At 36.7% G+C, this 22,178-nt stretch overlaps 1 protein-coding gene across 2 annotated transcripts in view; it reads right to left on the bottom strand.

The window, feature by feature from the left end:
• UBN2 (ubinuclein 2) overlaps positions 1 to 22,178 on the bottom strand; it is a 51,768-nt gene that overhangs the window by 23,851 nt on the left and 5,739 nt on the right. For both annotated transcript variants that reach the window (XM_077178647.1, XM_054630924.2), the window contains exons 3-9: positions 17,504 to 17,605; positions 8,619 to 8,756; positions 7,252 to 7,364; positions 5,669 to 6,167; positions 2,329 to 2,399; positions 1,488 to 1,617; positions 33 to 151 (exon numbers count right to left, since the gene is read on the bottom strand). In XM_077178647.1, the coding sequence (XP_077034762.1) occupies positions 33 to 151; positions 1,488 to 1,617; positions 2,329 to 2,399; positions 5,669 to 6,167; positions 7,252 to 7,364; positions 8,619 to 8,756; positions 17,504 to 17,605 (1,172 nt within the window). The remainder of the gene's footprint in view (positions 1 to 32; positions 152 to 1,487; positions 1,618 to 2,328; positions 2,400 to 5,668; positions 6,168 to 7,251; positions 7,365 to 8,618; positions 8,757 to 17,503; positions 17,606 to 22,178) is intronic.

The raw sequence follows: 22,178 nt of genomic DNA on the forward strand, positions 1-22,178 counted from the left end.
AATAGGCTTGCACAGCCTCCAGAGTAACCTACTTGGCATTCTTGGCTTGATTGCGGGCCTGACAGTCCTCTTGATACTTGCATAACTGTTCAGGCATGACGTTACTGACAGCCAGTTTCAGCTTCTGCAATGGCTCTCTCAAGCGGTCATCCTGTGAAGAGAGGAGAACCAAAATAATCCTATTAGATGTAAAATAAAGACCTTTTCAGACAGTCTCATGAAAATTTCTGGATTACTCCCAAGGTAACATTCCCAGTACTACTTATGGACTGTGACAGACATACTTCTACATGGCACTTGAATCCTGTTAGGTGCAACAGCATTATATAAATGCATGTAAGTCTCAGATGAGAAACAACAAAAAATAGTCACAAATAAATGTGTCATGAACATCCCAAAACATTATGGCATTATCTCTTTAAATAATGCTTTTAAATTAAAATAGGGAAGGGAAAAAAACTTAAGGGGGAAAAAGTAAAATAAACTGACCAATCAATATCTCAGCATTTGCAAATAAATAGCCTATTAATCAGGTCTCCAAAAACTGTGGTATAAAAACATCCTAGGTAATGAATAAAATATGAATATGTATTATATTATCCAAGTGGTAGATTGTTATGACATGCAATTTATGTGCCTGAAAGGTAAGGACTATGTATTTAGAATCTCCAAATACTAAGAATTTCAAACATTAAGGTAATATACTATACACTTCGCTACATGTTTTAAATTCACTTTCTACATCTTCTGACTTTACATTATTAATTTTAATTGCTTATTGAAAAGAACTAGAATATTCTTTTATGTTTATCTGCTTAGAAATAATAGCATTTGAATCTGTTTGCCTTGTTAGCAAGCACTGAGATCTCAGCATTCATTTTCAGATCCTCTGGAAGATTTAGTCCTGGATTTTATCTAAAGAATCTGGTCAGGGTACTTCAGACCACAGATAACTTTTCTGTTCAACAGGAAAATAATCTTCAAAAGAAAAGTAACTGAAAATGGCATACAAAGTATTTGTAAGACCTAGCCACAAAAGGAAATTTGAACAAATAATACAGGCTGGGTCATCTATTATCCACATTGCCTTCCTTTTTTCTTGACAGAAAAGTGAAAACCAAAGTACGTATTTTTAGCCTATCATAACCATTATTACTGTGGCTTTCTAATTCTGCTGCTTTGATATGTACCCTAAGAATACAGTAATACTTAGTGATGACAGCAGAAACACTCCTTAATAGCCTGTATCCAGCTTTCAAGATGAAAACACTTTCTTCTCAACTAAAGACACTGAAATACTTAATATTTGTTCCTAACCTAGTGACAATATCATGTATATGGAAGGAAGCTTTTAAACTTATCTAGCAACTGACCCAAAACATTTTTCTTGATTTGAGGCTGTGTGGCTACTGCTCTACTCTGCTGCAGCAAGGAGAACTGACTGTCATATGGTTGCCTCCTGCTGGAGCTGCTCTCCCCATCCTTACCTGGACATTGAGGTGTAATTTCTTCAGGCGCTTTATGAGCGTGTCCTTATTGCACGGCACAAAAGCCTCCAGGTGTGAGTAGACTCCATTGCGGATGGCAGGATTCACCTCCTGCAGCTGCAGCTCAATACTGACAAACAACAGGAGACAGTCAGACACACTCCAAGGTAAAGATGACTTCTGAACAAAAACCTAAGGAAGCTTTGGAAGCATAGCATATTCTAGCTATGCATATTAAAAATAGCAGCTTGAGATATTTTCAGATAAGCTTTTTTATAAAAGGAAGAAGTCCTAATCAATGGCAAGAAACCATTCACATATGTAGTTGTCCAGCAATGTTGAACATTCGAAAACATTAAAAAAATTCAAATAATTCAAATTTAGTTTACACCCACCACTGTGAATCAAAATTGAGAGACTTTGTGATAGTCTTCTAGAGATTACTTTTGTTTCCTAGATTATGAACACAGAACTTTCTATATTAAACCCTTAATTGAAGATTACAGAGAAAAAAAAATCTGGTGTTTGCCCACATGAAAGCTGAAGGTCCTTTGAGTAACAAAAGTGGGAGATAGGAGTAAATAAAGGCAATTTTGTTGAAGTTTACACATGAAGTCAAGGACCAGGGCACTGCAAAACATTTTACACTGGATAAAGACAGACAGGCATGACAGGAATTGTACACATACATAAGTCTCTTTAGCTAATAACTAGCTTAGACTGATCTACCTTCATTGACTTTTAAGGGATTTGTTGGAACAACCTCAATAATACTTCCTCTTCTGTACTTTTCCTTTCACCCCATTTCCAAAAAGGGAAGGTTCTACAGATAAGCACTTACTCCAGAAGGATATTATTCATGTCTTGTGTGAAAAACTTCTTCCTGCCTTCTTCATCAAACATCTTGGCAGCCTAAAAATACAAAAAAAAAAAAAAAAAGGCATTCAAGCTCATAGAGTATTTTGAACCAACAATCTTTGTATCTTTACTTTTACAGTCACATCATATTCTTATTTCCCAGAAAAGGTTACTTGGAAAAGAATAACGAAAACCAAGCTATTCTCAGCTGTTTAGAAAAAACTGAGGATTGTTACTGTTATATTCAATATACACACCTTGCTCTAGGGCAGGCAATCATTCTGTTTAGGATCTGCCTGGATCACTGATGTTAACACATTCATCTTTTGAATAACCATTAAGAAAATTGTAGATGCTTTATCACCATCAACACCACCAACATTCTACTATCTCTGTTTTAAAAAGAGAAGCATTGTTTGACAGGTCAAGAAGGCAAGAGCATTAACTAACACATTTCTACTCCATCTTTTTCTACCTGTTATGTGCCTCATCCAGTTGCATCTTTCCAGCTTAGAGCTCTCTCAAACCTTCACTGCAATTTCTACAATAGGATTATATTTGCTAGAGGAATACCTCATCCCTCTTTTCTGTTGCTGTCCAGCATTCTTGCCATCCTTAGACTGTACCTTTAGTATTTTGTCTGGTATTTTTGTTCTTTTTATCAGAAGTTTTTACTGATCTCCCAGCAATTCCCATGCAGAATCCCTTTATCTTTGTTCTTATCACCTAGATACATTTTTTTTCTCCACAAGGAATGGCAGCTTATAGGACAAAGCCAATTCCCTCTACCATTTTACAAAAATCAGTAAGAACCTTTCTCTAGTGTACATCTACTCTGCAGAAATTCAGAAGTTGAGAAAAAAAAGCCCTTAAAATAACCCATAGAGTAGTGACTTGCAACAATGTAGCTAAAAACTACAAATAAGTCCAAGTGTTAACATGATTAATTTATTACTATTAAATACTTACTGTTCTTGCTCTTTTTAACTGGCCCATTTAAATTTGAAAGAAAAGTGTTTTCTAAAAATTGTGAACTCTACCTCTCTTCCTGTGTGAACTGCACAGGAAAAGAGTGTGACACTCAAAGCTGTAAGGTAGCCCATTGTCTGAATGCTTTATCACTTCAGTCATGAACACTGATACTGGAGTTTAAGTTCCTGCAAGGACTGCATTTCACTCATTGCTTTCTACCATAAATACAGCTGCTGTGGGGATGGTACTATCTGTTTAAGAACACTGAAGCATTTGTCCTGCTAAAAAAATTAGAAAGGTTATGGATGCCTTCAAGTGATAGGGTACCAAAAAGACAAGTCAGAAAGTCTTAAATCCAGGACCTTTATGCTTAATTAACACAAGACACATTAATTGACACATTAGAGTCATCTGGTTTATATAAAGCAGAAGGAAAAAGCTTTGACATTTTAGTCCCAGGTAGACCTTGAAAGGCAATTCCAGCATTATACTATTATGCTGGACAGCACTGCTGGCTTTTAAAAAAAGCAACACCGGCAGATTCAAAAACTTCATCACGATTACTAACTATGGTTGGGGTTTATTTCCAGAGTGATTATCTTGACAGTGACCTTAAAAACAGAGGAAAAACCTCTTTTATTTACTTTCCTGCTTGTATACAATATTGCCTTCCATCAGGGTAGTACAGAATAACCCACTTGGGGAACTATTACACATGAATCTACCAAAGAAAGTCAGGAAGTTTTTATTGCCTGTAGACAGTGGCTTTCCAATCTTATTATTTTTTTAATTTTGATATATTGTACCCCATCCATGGAGCATAGGCTTTTTCCTACAGCTTTAGAAACTTTTCTTTGTGCTAAAGAGATCTAAAGCTGCAAGAGTCTGGTGCTTTTTAGATGTCTGATTGCAATTTACAGGAGGTATGGAAGTCGCAATCTTTAAGTCAACATACAGTCTAGCTGTTCCCCAAGTATAAACTTAAACTTCCTCTGCTTAGACAGGAATCTTTCAAAAGACACTGTCAAAAATGGAAGAGTTCCCAGCTGGTCTAGAGGAAGGTGTCCCTGCTCACAGCAGGGGGATTGGAGTGGATGATCTTAAAGGGCCCTTCCAACCCAAACCATTTTATGATTCTATGAGGAGTTATGTTTTCTAAGAGCCACTGAATTAAAGATGCCTCCCAACTGGTTTGAGATTGTAATACAGAGAAGCAACATGAATTAACTTGGGGTAGGTCACTAACACTTCCTGAATTTTGGCCTAATCCATTTCTGCACTTTTGCTAGAAGCTTATTGTTGATTCATAGCAAAATTAACCTGCATACTGAAAGGTAGACAGAAGCTCCTTCACTTCAGTTAATATTAATTCCTTGGCTGTATTTAGCTTGGTATGTTTAAAAATAAATAAGAAAACTAGAAGACATTTCTATAGACGTAAGAGCAAAGCAAACTCTGGAATTGTTTAAATTATTTTTTGTCCAAAAAAGGAAGTATGTTTTGAAAAAGCAGTTAACTATGAGTAAAGAAAAGCTGCACTTTATACTAAATATGGAAAAGCTGCACTTTATTCTAAGTAAGGAAAAGCTTTAATATAAAAATTTGAACAAGCAACAAATTTATTCTCAACTTAGGATAACATCCATAACTGAAACAAGGAGTATGTAATACCTTAATACTTCTGATCCCTTTCAATAACTTACTGGAATATTTGTAACTTGTTAATTTAACATCTTTCATCCCATTTTTGAATTTTTGAGAAGTTCAGATTCCATTCTAACCTCCCAGAAGAAAAAGTTCAGTTTTGTGGTTGGTTGGTTTGTTTTTTGTAGTTGGGTGGTGGTTTCTGGTTTTGGTGGCTTTTTTTACTTGGGTTGGTTTTTTTTTGTTTTCAGTTTTTTTTTTTTTTTAACTGGCAAGTGAAAGCCAAAAAACCTGGATCCAAAATACATGGATTTGTAAGCTGCAGTCATATGTCAGGTAACCTCCTCCAAAGTAAGAAAACACCCATTCATTCCATTTTATCAAATAATAATTCAAGTTAAAATAACACTGGTATTTCCATTATGGAGAAAAACCCATAAATAAATGAAAATTACAAGTTATTGCACATAAAAGATTTAGAAAACCCTGTTTCCAATGTGAAACAAACACTGCTAAAACAATTGACCTGCATCATCTCTGCTGTTTTCATCTGAGTATAAACACAGCCTTTAAGATTGCCAATAACATTATTCTTCATTTCTAAAGTTTCAGCCAGCAATTCAAGAATGACACCCAAGGTCCTAATTGTTCTTCCTTGTTCTCTCAGCTTCTTGAATGCAATCCACTACCAGCGAATTCATACTTACTGTTCGAAGGTCTCCAATGCGCTTTTCAAGTAGCACAGGCAGACCTTCAGGGAGGGCAGGCACCTGCTTGGGTGTCATGACCTGAGAGGTGTAGGTTGCCTGAGTGACATTTCCATTCTCTCCTGACAGCTCAGAGACCGGGCTGCCATCAGAAGTGCCATCAAGCAACTTGTCAAAGTCAATGTCCCCCAACATCTCCAGGGCACTTTCAGTTTCTTGCAGGAGCTCAGGTTCATTTGTGCTACCAAAAATGGAGAGGACAGGATCATTGATCCTAAGATTCAAGTCAGAGATATCATTTCCTGCACTGAGAGAGGAGGAAGGAATTTTACTAGGGGTAGAGGTTGCAACAGTCACTGGAGGTTTTGGACTAGGTTCCTTCTTCCTCATGGCTTCCTTCTCCTTTTGAAATTTACGGATCATGGCAGCCAGAGAGAGTGAGTCTTTATACAATTTCTTTTTCTTCTTCTCAGACTTGTGTGAATTTAAGGCCATTACTCTGTAGAGGAAAGAAACCTTTCATTAGCATGTGACTTCTGAGGCCTTAGTAACCTTTAACAAGACAACTCAAAGTTTAGTACAATTAAAATTTATCAGGGGGAAGAAGTAGTTCTTCCTGCTTCCATCTTCAGATCATTTTATCAATTACCATAAACCTTAGGTGGTCATGTGATTACATGTTCTCCAATTGATCTGTTACATTTTATACACATTAAGGCAAAGGTTACTTCATTTTGACTTCTCAATTTAATTATGGAGAAGTTGGCACAAGTGTTAAAACTCACAGCAGATTTACAATACTAAAATACTTAAATTTGCCTCTCAATACTGCTGAATGGTGGCAGGTAGCCTGTACAGCATATATTTTAAAAAAATTCTTTTCATTGCTAAAAATTTTTAAATGCAGGCTCAAAATCTATATTTTTTTTAAACTGAGAACATTCCACCAATTTTTCACCTTGATGAAAAATTAAGTCAATAAATTTTCAATATTCAATGAGAATATTCACAGTAAGACAGCCTCCATCCACTCAGCAATAGCTTTCTAGCAGCCACCTAATCTAGCCCCACCACCTTAATCTTTCTATGCTAGCCTCAGAACTGAGGAAAGCACAAAGTCAGTAAGAAATACATAGAAGAATAATTAAACTGTATTTACAGCTTTACAGATGAGAAACAAAGATATTTGTTAAATGTAAAAACATTTAAATTAAATACATTAAAACCTTTAAATTAAAATAACGTAAAAACATTATTTTTCAATAGAAGATGCAATCCCTAGTGCCAGCTTAGATGCTGGGTAGGACAATGACACTTTGTGCTATTCATAATACTCAAAATTTATTTTCTGTGATTTGTCTTTCCTTATTCCTGGTGCAAAGTTTCGGGGGACAAAAGTTTAGCCTGTAGGACTGAGTAATATAAAAACCCCACAGAAATTCTGAAACAAAATCTATAAGCTATTAATTACAGTTTAAAAGTACAATAATCAAAAGAGTTATAATGATCTTGCTATGGCCCACAGTCTCAAAGCCAAACCTCAAATATAATTGAAGGGTTCTTATAAAGAAAAAGAAACCCACCCCAACTGCTTAGGAACTTTCATTTTCCGAGGCTTCTTCTCCTTCTCTGTCCCTTCATCTTTTCGCTTGCGTTTCTTCATTCCACGATCTTCACTTTCTTTCAACTTTGCTATCTAGAAAAGAGATCAAATAAAGGACAATGATTCTTCCACCCTAAAGGACTTCTACAGCAAGAAACATTCAGTTTTCTTTACACTTTCCAATTCAGAGCCAGGAAAAACACCTTAATGTGTGTAAAGGCAAATGGTACCATGGATTCCTAGCAGCAGTTTCAGTTACTGACAAGTGTTAATCATTAATCATTTTTAAACAGCTATGAAATTTAGAGTTTTTAGTAATATAAATACTCTAAGGTACATGCAGAGTGCTGCCCAGCCAGTATGGCCAATGGCTACCTTGGAAGATGGAATTCCTGCACCTTCTTCTGCTACCAAAGTTCCATTGCTGACTATGAAGCTGACCACTATGAAATATCTTTGCTGGTCAATACAGACCATCTGTCTCCACTCCCTTGCCCATCCTTAGATTATCTGAGGGTGCAGGGCAAGGAAACTGAAAGCCTTCAGACTGTGCAAGCATCAGCCAGCAACAGGCAAACTTCTGGTGTAGTCATCAACACTGTTTTAGTCACAAATCAAAACCATTGTACAGGCTGCTAGAAAGAACACTATCTGCATCACAGAGAGAGTCAGTACAAGAACCTTAAAATTAAGTGTTATAGAGCAGAAAAGGACACCAGGAAGCACTAAGTTCTCAGAAATAGCATGCAACTTGTAAATGTCATATTGCAATTATGTTTGCATTGACTGTAACTTGTCAAAGTTTATAGAACAGCATGCTGTTTGGAAAGATTGTGTATAGAATTTTAATATAGCTATTCTTATTAACTGAGTTTATTTTAACGGGTATTTTGGTTTAAAATATGGTTTATTGGTAAATATGTTTAAACTTTGTTTAAAATTCTCAATATTAGGAACAATTTCATATCATGCAAACTTTGTGCATGATGAATGATGAATTCATGAATGAATTCATTCATCAATGAATTTGATGAATTTAAGGTCTCATCTTGTATAATAAAATTCTTACAAAATTACAGAATCATCTGTCAGTTCAAGATGGGTGGACACAACTTGTCAGGCTGCCTAAACAGATGCTTAGTCTTACAAGACTGAATAGCCTGTGGACATCCTGAGTTAGTTACTGAATGCTAATACATGAGCCACAAAACAAAATGCAATAAAAAACAGTACCATGCATCATTCTGCTTTTGGACTCTCCATCTGAGCCATTCCAAGTGTATCAAATATTTCCAATGTCCACCTAGCTTCTATTTCTGTAAAAAAGCCTTCATTAAAATCACTCACTTTAGGTGGCCTATGCTTTTTGTCATCTGCAAAGTCTTCATCCTCTGATTCAGATGCCTGGCGAAACTGCAGTGTACCAGTGTTGATATAAAACCCGCCATATTTGGTTGTCAGGGATGCAGGAACCAATTCATCATACTGGGCAGGAAAAGGAAGATGAACTTATCAGCATTTCTTAATAAACTAAACATGTATTTCATTCACCAGTCCCTATACATAAAAGTATATATAACAATTCACAGCACAGCTTGCTAGAATAGAAACAGGAGAGCAATTTTATAGAAAATTAACTGGTTGAAGCAGAGAACATTAATAACACAGAGTATCCTTTCAACACAATGCTCTTTTCTTAACCAAAAGGCAGCATTACAGCATTAAAACTGCTGCTTTCTCAAGACAACTCACCACAGTGCCCTGCTCAAAACCCTAATTCTTTTTAAAAGTTCTCTGAAATCTTATTTTGTTAAAAATGCTATCCCATACATAAACTTCACCACAGTATCTGTTAGCTTATTTCCAATTTTAGATGTTTAATACAACATCGCCTCTTAAATACCACAATGCCAGGACTTTTTTAATTTGAAGGCAAACATTCTCACTTTGTTCAGACAATTTTAAAACTACAACATGCTTCAAACTATCAATAGTTTATTTTGAAAAGTATTTAGTATTTATGAAGAAATTTCCAAGTTAGAATCATAAAGCTGAATCTCAAAAATACTAAAATCCAAAGACATAGAAAAAGTGGTCAATAATCAGTATAGTGGATGACAATATTAATTCTATTATTACATGCAACAAACAACCTCCATGCCATGTAAAATATACTGAATATAAAATGGTTTAAGAATTGAAGTCTAGGCTACCAAAAACTTTTAGACAGGAAGAAGAGTTATCCAGGAAAGTATAACAGTAAATATGTAATTCAACAAGGAAGCTGGAAAAAGAGCCTGAGCTGGAGTCCTATACAGGGATTTAATCTGATTAAGTAGTTAGAAACTTCCCTGACTCATCACCTTTTATCTTCCTGGAACACAGAACTTAACAAGCAGTACAGAAAGACAAAATAGAAAAAGTGGTGACAGCATTTATAAAGTACCCTAAGATGATCTGAAAAGCTAGCAAAAGAAAGTGAGAGAATCTATTAATGGAACAAAATGAAAGTGAAGTGGCTTAATAGTGGACTTGACATTCATCTTAAAAGACCAGGAGGACCATGCAGAGAAAACTTGAGAGTGGAGGTTGTGTAGGAATTTCAGAGAAAATTCATGCTTTTTCCACAGCTCTCAGAACCAGCTTCATTAAGTGCAAGGCAAATAAAAGCAGAGAAAAGCAATTATTATCCACAGTGCTTAATAGACACAGCAGACATTTCCCATTTGAGCTGAGAGGGTGTGAACTGAATTAGCAAGGGTGGGGCAGAACGATCAAAACTGAAGAACACAGTGGTTGCCAAATTAGAAGGAAAAAGCACACAGGCAAAGCTGGGACCATTATCATAGGAAGCAAAAGCCAACACAGTAAAAACTGAGATGCAGAGCAGTACAGGAAGGCCTAGGTAACACACAAGTAAGGATTAAAGAGAGTTCACAAATGAGGAATCATGAATCACATGAATCACAGCAAATTATCTGGATGATCAACATGCTGTGTGGCACAGATCCACTGGAACAAGGCAACAAGAAAGGCAGAATTCATTTAATATACAGAGTGAATGTATTCCATAATAGTCAACAGGCAAGTAAGATCAGCAAGATGTGGATGTATAACTAAGCAGCTGAGGTTTCAACAGCTTCTGTTTAGGACTATGAATTTAATCAGACCTTCAAAGACCTTTCTGATATTCAGTTCCTCTTAACCCTTGAGTAAGACTATTTTTCTTTAATCAAAATCTGTTTTTACCCTGAACCTACTGAACAGGTATAACTTTTAACTCAATGTTGTATTTTAGACATAGGGGCCTGCAGACCAAGTGTAGCTAGTGTACACCCCCTTTTGAGCTAAGCTTACTATTTTCTAGTGCCCTACCTAAACAGCAAATGAGTATGTTTGCATAAGGTATTAGTAACAGAGATTAAGCTTCATTTTCAAGTGCTTTCAGAACTCTCAGTTAAAGGGAACATGGCTCTTGAAAATTCTAAATATTACTGTTTTCAAGACCTTTGCTTTAAACTAGTTTTTCTGTGTATGAAATCACACAATTTATCTTATGAACAAAAATAAGTTTAAAGCCCTTTACAGTGTTCTGCTCTTCCTTACACATTTCAAGGGCAAGAATCAAAAAATCTCAGACCTACAGAGACAGGACTTGACTGACTCCTGTGAACACAGGTTTGTCCTACAACTGATTATGGAATCATCCTGCAGATAACAAAATAAGACTGATAACTGTCTGACCATCTAAAAAGCAGGTTCATATGTAAGTTATTTTAAACTATGGTCCTTGAGCTACATTCCTATGCTTTTAGTGCTATTAATCTAGTTAAATGTTTTGGTATGAAAAATAATTTAGTTTTTTATAAAATAAGTTAACTGGTTTTAACTTCATCACTATACCAAGAACAGTGAATTTTTATGGATTATACCAATTTAGTTCTGAAATCTAGACCCACAGCATTATCTTATATTAATATTGTCTACTCTTGAGTCCAGGTATTTTGACCACAATCCTCAGATATTCTACTGTGATTCTTCTTCTCATTCACCTCCCTTCCGGACAATAACTTCCAAAAGTACACACGTAAAAAAGTTTTTAAACACTTCTGTACTAAGTCTTAGAAATGAGATTTGGTGCAAACATGTCCAAATGGTTTAACAAATGTAGCTTGCTATTTGTTGTACAACAGATAATACTTACCTAAAAGATAAGCAGGGATAATTTCTGGACCTTGCTTAGTTTATTTTTGAGGTAGGTCTAACCAGCTTGGGGTGGAAGGAACTGTTTCATTGATACTGATCATCAGTAGCCCACTGAATAAAGGCCAAGCTACTGAAATGATGTCAAATACAGCTCCTCCAGTGAAATGGACTAAACATCTACACACTTCACTACACACTTCAGATACTTCAAAAATACAGAGTTGATTGATCTCTATGCTTCTTCAAGATGCAAAGAACTGAAATGCACTCTTTGGCTTTAGCATCCTTTAAGGCTGAGTTTTCAAAAAACTACATAACTATCTTTCCAAAAACTACAGTATAATAGAACCTACAAGGAAATCTTGAACAAGGTTAAGGGGAAGCAATGCATTGCTTTGCTAATCCAAGGAGACATCAAAAAGCAAGCACAAAGAGCTTTCCTGTGATAAAGAAGGTTTCTCTTCCAAAATGCACAGGTAAATTGGCAGGTTGGTTTGTTTTTCTTTTAACCCTGGGGAAAAGGACAGCTGGCAGAGCACAAAAGAAAAAAAAGTGTAAGAGATAATAAAAGATATAATATCTAGCCCAGGGTAGTCTCATAGGAGTATCCTAGTTTAGTAGTCAAGATATCATAATCCATCAGCCTACCTGAGCACCTTGAGAGAAGTACCAATACACATCTACTCTCCTGTTTTGTTCCCATCTCAACCAACACCTTTTATACCTTTCCACCAGCCATCAGAGCTATGCTATTAGCTTAAGTGACCTTCACTTCACAGAGATTACATTCTTCTCACCTTGAAAACATTTCAGCCAAAGTAACAAAATGTATGACCAGCCATGTGACCACTTTGATCTGTGCAACTCAATTCTTTCAGAGCTTGAGCTCTGACCTGACCCACAATGAAAATCTAGTTCAGTGTTAAATAATTATGTAACATATTCCTTAATCTCTCCAGGTTTAATGTTACAGAACTACGAGAAGGTTCTGCAGAAAAGTTACAATTTCCTTTTCCCCTCATTTAACATGAAGAGCAGATTTTCCACATATGACACTTAAGACAAATGCTCTTATCAAAGATCTGTTATTCTGGCATGTTATAAACCTCCCTTTGTATTACGTTAGTAATCATATTGTTTGTGTATTTTTTGGGAAACACTTAGGTTCACTGTACTGCTTAAACACATTCATCTACTTAAATAGCTGACCCTAGGCTATGTTCTACTCCTCTAGTAGCTCAGATTACTTTGAAAAGTGATTTTGTGCTCTTCAAAAAATTAAGTCTAGCAAAATACAGGATGCTGCTACAACCATTATAATTTCCTTCTCCTACAAATTTAAAGAGTGATACTACACAGGCCAGATACAAGTCTCAGGTGTTTTCAAGAACCTATGCAGGTGCTGAATTTTCAGTTCATTCGGTTTATTCAGTTCATTCCTTCCTAAAGAAGGGTATGCCTTTTTGCAGAAGGAGCACAAAAACATTATTACTGCTTTAACAAACACCAGATGTGTTCTGCAAATTCAACTACCTTTGTTCCTCTAGCCATTTTGGTTCTTGTACCTGCTTAGTTCTTGCATCTGTATCTACTGGTTTGATACTCCCCTTTATACCTAGATGTATTTTGGGGTGAGGAGGATAAAAAGCAAAGAATCTCCAAACTGAAGCTTGTCCTTGTACTCACTTGAAGGCACAGATATGTCAGGGGCTAGCTGGCAGGCGTCCCCTGAAGACACGTGGGAAGCGTGCACGGCGCGTTATTAAAGGTGACACCGCACACTCGGCTAAGGGAGCACCATTCCCCAAGCACACAACTTCCAAGCCTGGGCAAAGTGACAATGAACAAGGAAGACAGTACTAATACAAACACACCAATCCAGAGCCAATAAAACACTTGGCAAGTGAACCTCTTAAAAATAGAAGCTTTAATGCACCCTCCTGTATTCAGTGTGGATGAGGTCTGTGACTGAGGTCTACAAAGGCAGCCTTTTCCAGATGAAAAATGCCACAGTGTTCAACTTCTCTCAATACACCACAAAAGTATTTTTAATAATGGAACCTATGGAGTGTTTTTCTGTAATTGCCTCTAACATTTGCAGGTTGATAGCTTGGTTGTTTTGTTAGAATTTTTTAAGAGACAGTCATCTTTTTAAAACAACAACACTCCTTTCCATTGTTAGCATAAAACAAGCTCCTTAGAGTAGGAAGAATGAGAGAACAGTACCAAGCTGGCCTGGAACTACATCTGGCCCATAACCTCACAAAAATGGTAAAAATTTCCATTAAAACACTGAGATGCTATTCCCTGAAGAGATACTGTTCTTGCTGGGAAAAAGTTTCTAAGATATTCAAAAGTTTTGTCCAAGATAACTTACTGATAACCCATTAGCTTCAGGTTTTAGGGGCAAGCCAGGGTAGGAGAGAAGAGGATATTAAATCTATTTAAGTTTGGAGAATACAAGATGAGGACAAATTTATTGTAGAAACACGTGAAAACTGTGTTTCATGACACAGAATTTTTGCAGAGACCAAGCCCTTAAATTATGGAAGGTATTCTAGGGAACCCAGATAGAAACAGAGCAATGCTTTTAACAGTGTGTCCAGAATTACTAAAACCAACACAAAACCTTTGAAAGGTTTTCTTTAAAGATGATCTGAATTCTTGAGGCAAGATGTAGCAAAGGAAAAAGTAAGATCTTCCTTTTAGCTGAAGTACCTGTTTTGGAGAATGAAAATCCATGTATGAGAAACCATTGATACACTGGTTTTCTCCAGCGACCAGCACCGGACTTTTTACAGCAGTGTTTAGAAGGCTACTATGGAACTATGAATATAACAGACTAGGTCAAATATTTACACAGGGGCCTGGGTGTCTGAAGAGCTGAACTGCCTGCTTCCCACTGCTCTTGGCATTCACATTTAGCTTCAATTCCTGCCAGTATAGCTATCTAGTATCACTGCTTCAAAAGACACTGCTTATAGATTTGTAGGTCAACAGTTCTTTTTCTACATGCATCTACTTGAAATGAGGGAAGTCTTTGGTTTGAATATCCAAGCCTCGTTACCTTCAAGTAAGAGAAAACAGCATACACTTTCATTAACACTATGCATTACTTTAAATTCCCTCTTCTGTATAGCATAACAGAAAGCTCAGAAAGTACTGTGTTCCCTTGCAGTCTCTACCTATATAAAGCTTACATTGCCAGGAAAACATTCAACCAACCAAATAATCAGAGGTCATCACAAGAGCAAGTAATCAACCTGATCTGGCTGGACATGAATGTGTGTGCAGGAAAAATAGAGTGGGTGAAAAATTCTACAGGAATTCCACTTCATAAAGAATGTAGTTCTGGGCAGCTTACACTACAGCAAAACCTATTTTCAACATCAAAGCAGTGGAAACACTGAGGAGGGGCAGCTTTCTTCACAGGTTATGAACATTTTGTATAGGTCTATTAAGATAAGCAAAGATTAGGACTTGCCATCAGGCTAACCCCTATAGAGGGGTTAGAAACAACAGTAAGTCACTTGTGATTTTCTTTTTTTACTGGAATTATCACAATCCACTGACTACAGTCAAAATGCTCAACTCAAGAATAGCTGCTTGCATACATTTCCTGCTTGCCTGCAAATGCATTTACCTCAAAATCTGTTTTTAAAAGGAAAGTATCTCTAAAGCTATGGAATAAATCTGTTTCGGTGCCAAAGAGCTCAGTATTTCTTTCACAACTATGATAAAAAAAAGGACTAAAATTCTGAGGAAGCTTTCAAATTTTTTTTCTGGGATAGAGACAAGCTAATCCTGGAGCAATTAAAGAGGCACTCCTATTCACTTTTCAAGTGTTTGTCCCCAGGATATTATAGCTTTTTATGTGTAAGAAAGTGTGTCTTCTAAGAAGTAGTCCAGGGCCTGGCTCTAACACATCTCAGGGTACACAGCAATTTCATAGCTGGCCATACAAAAGATGAGCATGCCAGACATGTAGACTTTCTTTCTGAACACTTCTTTCTGAACACTTGTATCCAAGGCAGAATGATGGAATTAGAGGTTTTGTTGAACTTCAACTCCTACATTGCAGAACCCTTAAGCTCTGCAACAACAACATGGACTGCAGCTGGCCCACTATATTTTTTCTTCTTTTCTATATAAAAATGGAGACAAAAGCAAAACAAAGATGGTTTCTCACTAGTCTGTATTCGTAAGGCAGACATGAGGCATAATGATTTATTGAGGAGAGCAATCTTTAGAGAATACACCATTTCTCTCCAATAGCTTCCACAGCTAGCACACGATGCAACCATCTGGTTCTCCAACAACTGCCTTTTGTACATTTTGCAAGGACTCTGGCAAGAGACAGAAGTAAATGCTCCTGCAAATCTACCAGATCTGCTGCTGGTATCACCACCAGTGCTGGAAGGAGGCACAGTATGCTAAGTATTAATACACCAGACTCGTACTTTGACAGAGACCTGTGCTCTGAGTACCGCCAGTGTTCCAAATCTCCCATCAGATCTGTGATGGGTCACAGTAAATCCAGGAAAACCTAGCTAGAACTTGGGCTGGGTACCATTAAATTTTAAAAGCGAAGATGATGAACTTAAGCAACAGTGAGAAACCAGATTAACCTATAGGCTCAAGTGGTTTCTCAGCAGAAATGAAGCACATCTGTTCCTTCCAAGCTGAAGAGCTGAATCTGACCTTTGGAAAAGACATATGAAGGCTTAGACCCCAATACTGTTCCAGCAGTACAACCAGAAGTTGTGGGATAATGATAAAACAGCTTAATATTGGCAGGTTCAAGTTTCTAGACAATGAAAAATGACTAACAAGTTACAAAAAGCACTTTACAGCAAGCTCTCTCCACACAGCTTCAGACCTGCTTCAAAAACTACCAATGCACACAGATAAGCTCAGCCTGCTATGCACTGTGGTTTACTGCTCAATTTCTGCTGAAAAAGTTATCAGCTCTGCAGACACTTTCTGTGCACCTCACACAGGTCATAGGATCACTCATTGCAACATCTATGTGCTAGAAACTTCACAGCTCAGTTTACAGTTCTTTTCTGTAAAGCTTTTGAATTTAAATGAAGGCTTGACATAATGTATGCTAAGCAATGCACTTATGTGCTTTTCTTACTCTTTTCTCTCAACTCCTTTTCATAATCTTTCCTCTCCCACTCAATTCTAGCCCACTCCTTCTCACAGCAGATCACTGCTGTTTTGTCCAGTGTCACTCAGCACTGGAGGAAACTGAAGGCTGGCAAGTGACAGCTCTTACTTTTGTTTTTTTCTACTTGACTAAACTGTACACATACTTCTTCCTGACATTTAATAAGGAAGAATTATAGGAGGTTTCTGAGCTTTTAGATAATCCACTTTTTTCCCCAGGCTTTTTTCTCATTTTTGTAATTTCATATATCACCTCCAAGATTATCTTCAAATGCCCTCTTCTAAACCTTCTGATATCCCTCATACTGCCTGCACCAAACTAATACCTTTTTCTTTTACTCGAAGATGTGTTTTCATGTCTAAAAAATATTCAGACAAAGTAAGCAGTAATATCCTGCTGTTTAACCTGTTTTGTCTCAAATTTTTCAGACATATTCAATGTTTAGAATAACCATCCTCTTTTTACTGGTTTTTAAGAGGAGAATAGCTTCGTGATCTAAAGCAGGAAATCTAATGCCAGTAACCCACTAATAATCCTTTACTTTCCTCAGTAACTAGAGAGCTAGTACAAGAAACTAGACAGAGCAAGTGTCATTTCAGTCAACAGTAAATGAAGCACATAAAAAAATTGATTTCTAAAGCTAGAAAATTATTTGATCTAGGAATAGCTTTCTTAATTTTTTGGTGCATAATATCTTGAGTAAGACTACAAATACAGTAATTCACAGTCTCCCAAAGTAGTACGGCCTTTGCATTCACAACAGGTACAAAGTATTTTCCCTTACCTTTGCTCTGTATTGAAAAGATAAAGCACTGCCTCACGGTTTCCTGCTGCTATGGTGAAGGTTACTTACCGCTTCAGAGTTATCAATGAAAGGGTCTGTCTCGTCGTAGCCGTAACCGATGTCGATCAGATCCTGCAGGCGATCTTTCCGATGCTTGTGGGGCTTGCCACCCTGAAGACAAAGCAAGTGTTACACCACTTAGGAAACATGAAAGCAGCGTTCTAAAGCCTACAAAGCATAAGGCGTTGGAGGAATAGTCATTCAAGGAATTAGCAGTTTTGCTTTCTTGAATGCTTCCTTGAAGATGGTCTAGATGGCTGATGAAAATTTCCACACAGATGCATTCTGGCAAATGTGCCTCACCAGAATCATCCCTGAAAGGCAGCCACTAGCTACCTTTTTCTGCAAGACCAAAATCTTCCTCACATTTCTTATTTAGAGAGGTTTTCCTGTCCTATGAATATTGTATATAGTGACTGGACTGCTAATGATAGAAGGGTTGGGATAATTTAGAAAGTCTTAAGTTTTTCAGTGTCATATTACAGTGTCATTACAAGGGAAAATAATGATAGCCTAGAGTTCATTAAAGTGTTTCCCTACACAAGATGGATTAATTCTCTATTACACATAAAAAGTTGAGTTTTAAAAACCATAAAATGTTACTTGAGTATTAAAACCAGAAGCTGCATCACAAACTATGGATGGATTAACTTAGCTCCAGGAGCTAATAAAATTAATTTTAATCTGCAAGTATTCTTTTCATGTGGAAATTTCATTGTTAAGTCAAATAAAGACTCACAGCTAGCTCAAATATTCAGGAAATCTAAACTTAAAAACTTAAGGCTACACAAAAATCTTAGGATATAAGGCCTAGTTATCTTGCTCACATATATTGTCAAAATAATCAATAAAGGTCTTAAAAGATCAAATTCACAAAAAAGCACTCCCTTCATTTAAATGGTAACTCCCATGAATTCAAGACTTGCTCCTGAAACTTCTCTGCCTGCACCCTACAGCTCTGAGCACTCTTAGAGCAAGTCAGTCTTTCTAGGTGTGACATCCAAATATCACAGTCCATTGGTTACTATGAGAATGCAGCCACTGCCCAAACGTGGTTTCACCCCTGCACGTTTATGAGTGGTGTAAGCGTCTCAACACCTCCATTTTAACAAGATTTTGAGAACATGCAAGTTTGTCACAAAGTAAAGCATGTGCTCTTGCAAGCAGTGTATCTCTCACATATACTTAAATAAACAAATGCAATAGTCCTAGGAGAAAAACCTCAAAAGTAAGTTCAACTTTTAATTCACATTTCCAAACTACATTCCAAGCTAAGTATTCCTATCATCTCCTACAATCGCTCATCTGGAAAAACATCTGAATGACAGCACAGTTCCAAAACATGCAGTGTTTTTTTTTTTAAAAAGAAAGTTTACATTAGATAGATGAGAGAAGGAAAAGTAAGTCAGAAAAAGGCAGCACTTAAGAATTCTGATTAAACTCCAGTGCAAAAGCTTATATAATTCATGATTCTGACTCAGGGGCCAGCAGGCTAAGAATGCTTCATAAACCATACCTCACCTGTACTGAACTCACTAATGTGTAATGCAATCCATCTCTGTACTACATAGATCTTGCTAGTAACCATCAACATCCTTGTTTGCAAGTCTAAAATCTTTTTGCAGCAATGGTTATCCTATGATTCTATGATTTCAGTATAATAAAGGGCAATAAAAAAAATTTAAATTTCCAATACATTCTGACTGTCAGAAAACCAGATATAGAACAAAGTAGCAACAAAAAAAAGTCTTAAAATAGCTGAATGAACAAAAGCAGTCTTAAAATACAACCTGCATTCAGACATATGAAAATATCTGAACCACTGTGTGCATAATTAAGAGATTTTCCTTCAGGCCTGGCTCTACCCAGTTCTGTTCAAGGATCTGTGTTGAGATTTCATATGATCAAGATGTTAAGGACGCAAGAGTGCAGCAGAAGAATGAAGGGATTATCTGTGTCAGTGTCCACCATGCAGCACTTCAGGGAACTTTTATGACTGCAGCTTTCCTCCAATCTTTTTGTCTTAGAACATAAGTAGTCACAATACTAGAGCAAATTAAGGTGCCTGGCTCCTGAAGCTGCAAATACTACTCATACAACTATTCAGAAAAGCCAAAGATGACTTTAAGATATTAACTGTGTCATTAAACCTTGCATTTAAATAAACTTTGCCCAACAGGACTAGAAGGTAGGTGATAAATAAAATGCCAATACCTGAAGAATCTTGAAGAGAAGAATTTAAAAACCAGTAAACCTGATCTTTAAGGTGGATACACTAATAAAAGCTATAAACAAAAGAACCAGCAGGCACAAGAATATACAGAGCAGGAAGAAATGCTGGTAGAAGAAAGCATTTCGAATGCTTTAGAAGTGTTTCAAACATCTTTAAAAACAAGAAACTCTCACTAGATAAGGAAGGTCCACTCAAACTGATGTCTGATCTACAACTAGGAAAGAAAAGGTACACCTAAGAATAGGTATCTCATTTTGGCAAAAGTGATCAGCAAAATTATTATGGAATATGCATTCATTCCTTTAGAAGCAACAGAGCAGGTGAAGAGTTGGGAAGGATGGGGTCTAAGATGACAATTTACTGAGGAAAGTAAAGGAAAAAGAAAACAACTAAAGAATCACTAAAGACCTTCCAGTTGCTCTGAATTTAGTATGATAAATAGGCAGTTAAATTCAGCATCAATAGAGCAAGGTAAGCCACATAATGTAAGTACAACCTAAGCAAAAAACCTAAACAAAACAAACAGCATGCTGCAAATTTGTTATGCTGCTCAGGAACCATTGGAGTTGCAAGGCACAGTTCAGACATTTGCTTAATCAAGAATGATCAAAAAAATGAGTTGGGACTTATAAAAAAAAAACGGAACAGAGAACCAAACCAGAAGTCATCATTATAACACTGAAATATCAGGGCATCATACCATTAATATCCTTTCATTTAAAAAAAACAATTAGAACAAAAAAGAGAACAGTAAGCCAACAAGGATGTTTAAAGATAAAAAACACCACTTCCATATAATAACAATGTTAAGACACTACAGCTGGAGAACTAAAGGGCTGGATTTAGATGATAACGTCAAAATCACATGCAATGTGCAGAAGAACTGGAAGTGTTTCTCTGTTTCTTACAATACAGAAACTATGGAGCGCTACAAGATCTCATCAGGTTTAAACACAGCATGTTTTTATAGGACAGTCACCATGATACTCCAGTGCTGTGGAACACAGAAATACGGTCACAACCTGGTAGATTTCTGGCAGAAAGCTTTAAAAAGATTAAACATGTGACCTTTGGCTTTGAGAGAAATTAAGATACAACACAGGCTGCCAGACAGGCACAGTGTAGTAATACCAATGAACACTTGCTCTATTATACTTTCAAGTATGAGATTCCACTAGTGTCAGAGACTAGGCTACCATCCATTAGATGGATCTTCATTTTGATCCAAGAAAAGCTCTTACATATGTACAATACTCTCCAAGGTTCAGTATGTGTTCACAACAGTGTTTGATTTTATCTAGAGAGTAACAGCAATCAAAACAATGAAAATGGGAACCCTTCAGAGCAGATTTTTCAAGCTGATGTTTAGTATGTGCACAATTACAGGAGAGTTCCGAATAATCAGGTAAAAAATGGTACTTCATGCATTTTGTTTTACAAAAAGACACTTTTCATAGGCTTTTGTACTGATTTGGTTATGAGTACAGCAATTTATCTAAAAAGAAGTAAAAAGTCTTCAAGGCAGACTGCTTTTCATGCATCAAATTTTCCAGAAGTACTGTCACATGTTATGATTAAAACCAATGTTTGACTCCATTTTAAACAGATATCTTAGATAAGTAATACCTAATTAGAGGAGGATACAGCACTTCTGCAAACCTGAAAAAAAACCCTTTATTTTTTTCTTATACAACCACTGATTTCATTTACAGTAAAGCACTGTTAAGGAGTGTTACAGTGTAACTCCAGCTCAGAAGAGTATCCTGCAGCTAGTCATTCACTTGAGGAGAATGGGAATCTACTACATGGGATCCCTGCTCCAACTGAAGCTATGCAGTGAATGTCTCACCACAAGAGGCAGAAGATGGCTGGATGCTGTCAGAACATGAGCAATTGTACTGGGTCAGCGTTCAGAGATACAATTCCTCTAAGCATGGATGGCAAGAAGAGACTGATGGCTCTTACATTGGAAGAGAAAGGACAGGGAGTTTCTAACACAAGGAATCTTAATCCCTCATCACCCTTCATGCTTAGTGGTTCTAACCTAGTAAGTGCTTCTTTATATAGAGGACATTCCCTTTCAAGGGGTTGGAAGGGACAAAAGGCAAGTCAGAGAATGAAAGGCAAGGAATCAGAAGTGCAAGTAGTAATGAAGATGCAAGTGTACCACAAATTTAAACTGTTGAAAATTGTAATTTTTTGTTACCTACTGCTTTCTAATGGTTAAAAGCACCTATTCGTCCCTTTCTGTGACTACTGAACACTGAACCATGGTTTTCTTAAGTCTAATAAAATGTTTTGTCCATATATGTACAGGTTCAGCTTTGATGGATGCATAAACATATATGTAAAATTAGATTACTTCCACTACCACTCCCTCCTACATACATTGCTTTACATACTTCCATTGACTTTCATCAACTGTAGTTAAGCAACTTGTTTCAGACATTA

This window comes from Agelaius phoeniceus, chromosome 5, assembly GCF_051311805.1.
Source record: "Agelaius phoeniceus isolate bAgePho1 chromosome 5, bAgePho1.hap1, whole genome shotgun sequence".
Classification (NCBI taxonomy): Eukaryota; Metazoa; Chordata; class Aves; order Passeriformes; family Icteridae; genus Agelaius; species Agelaius phoeniceus.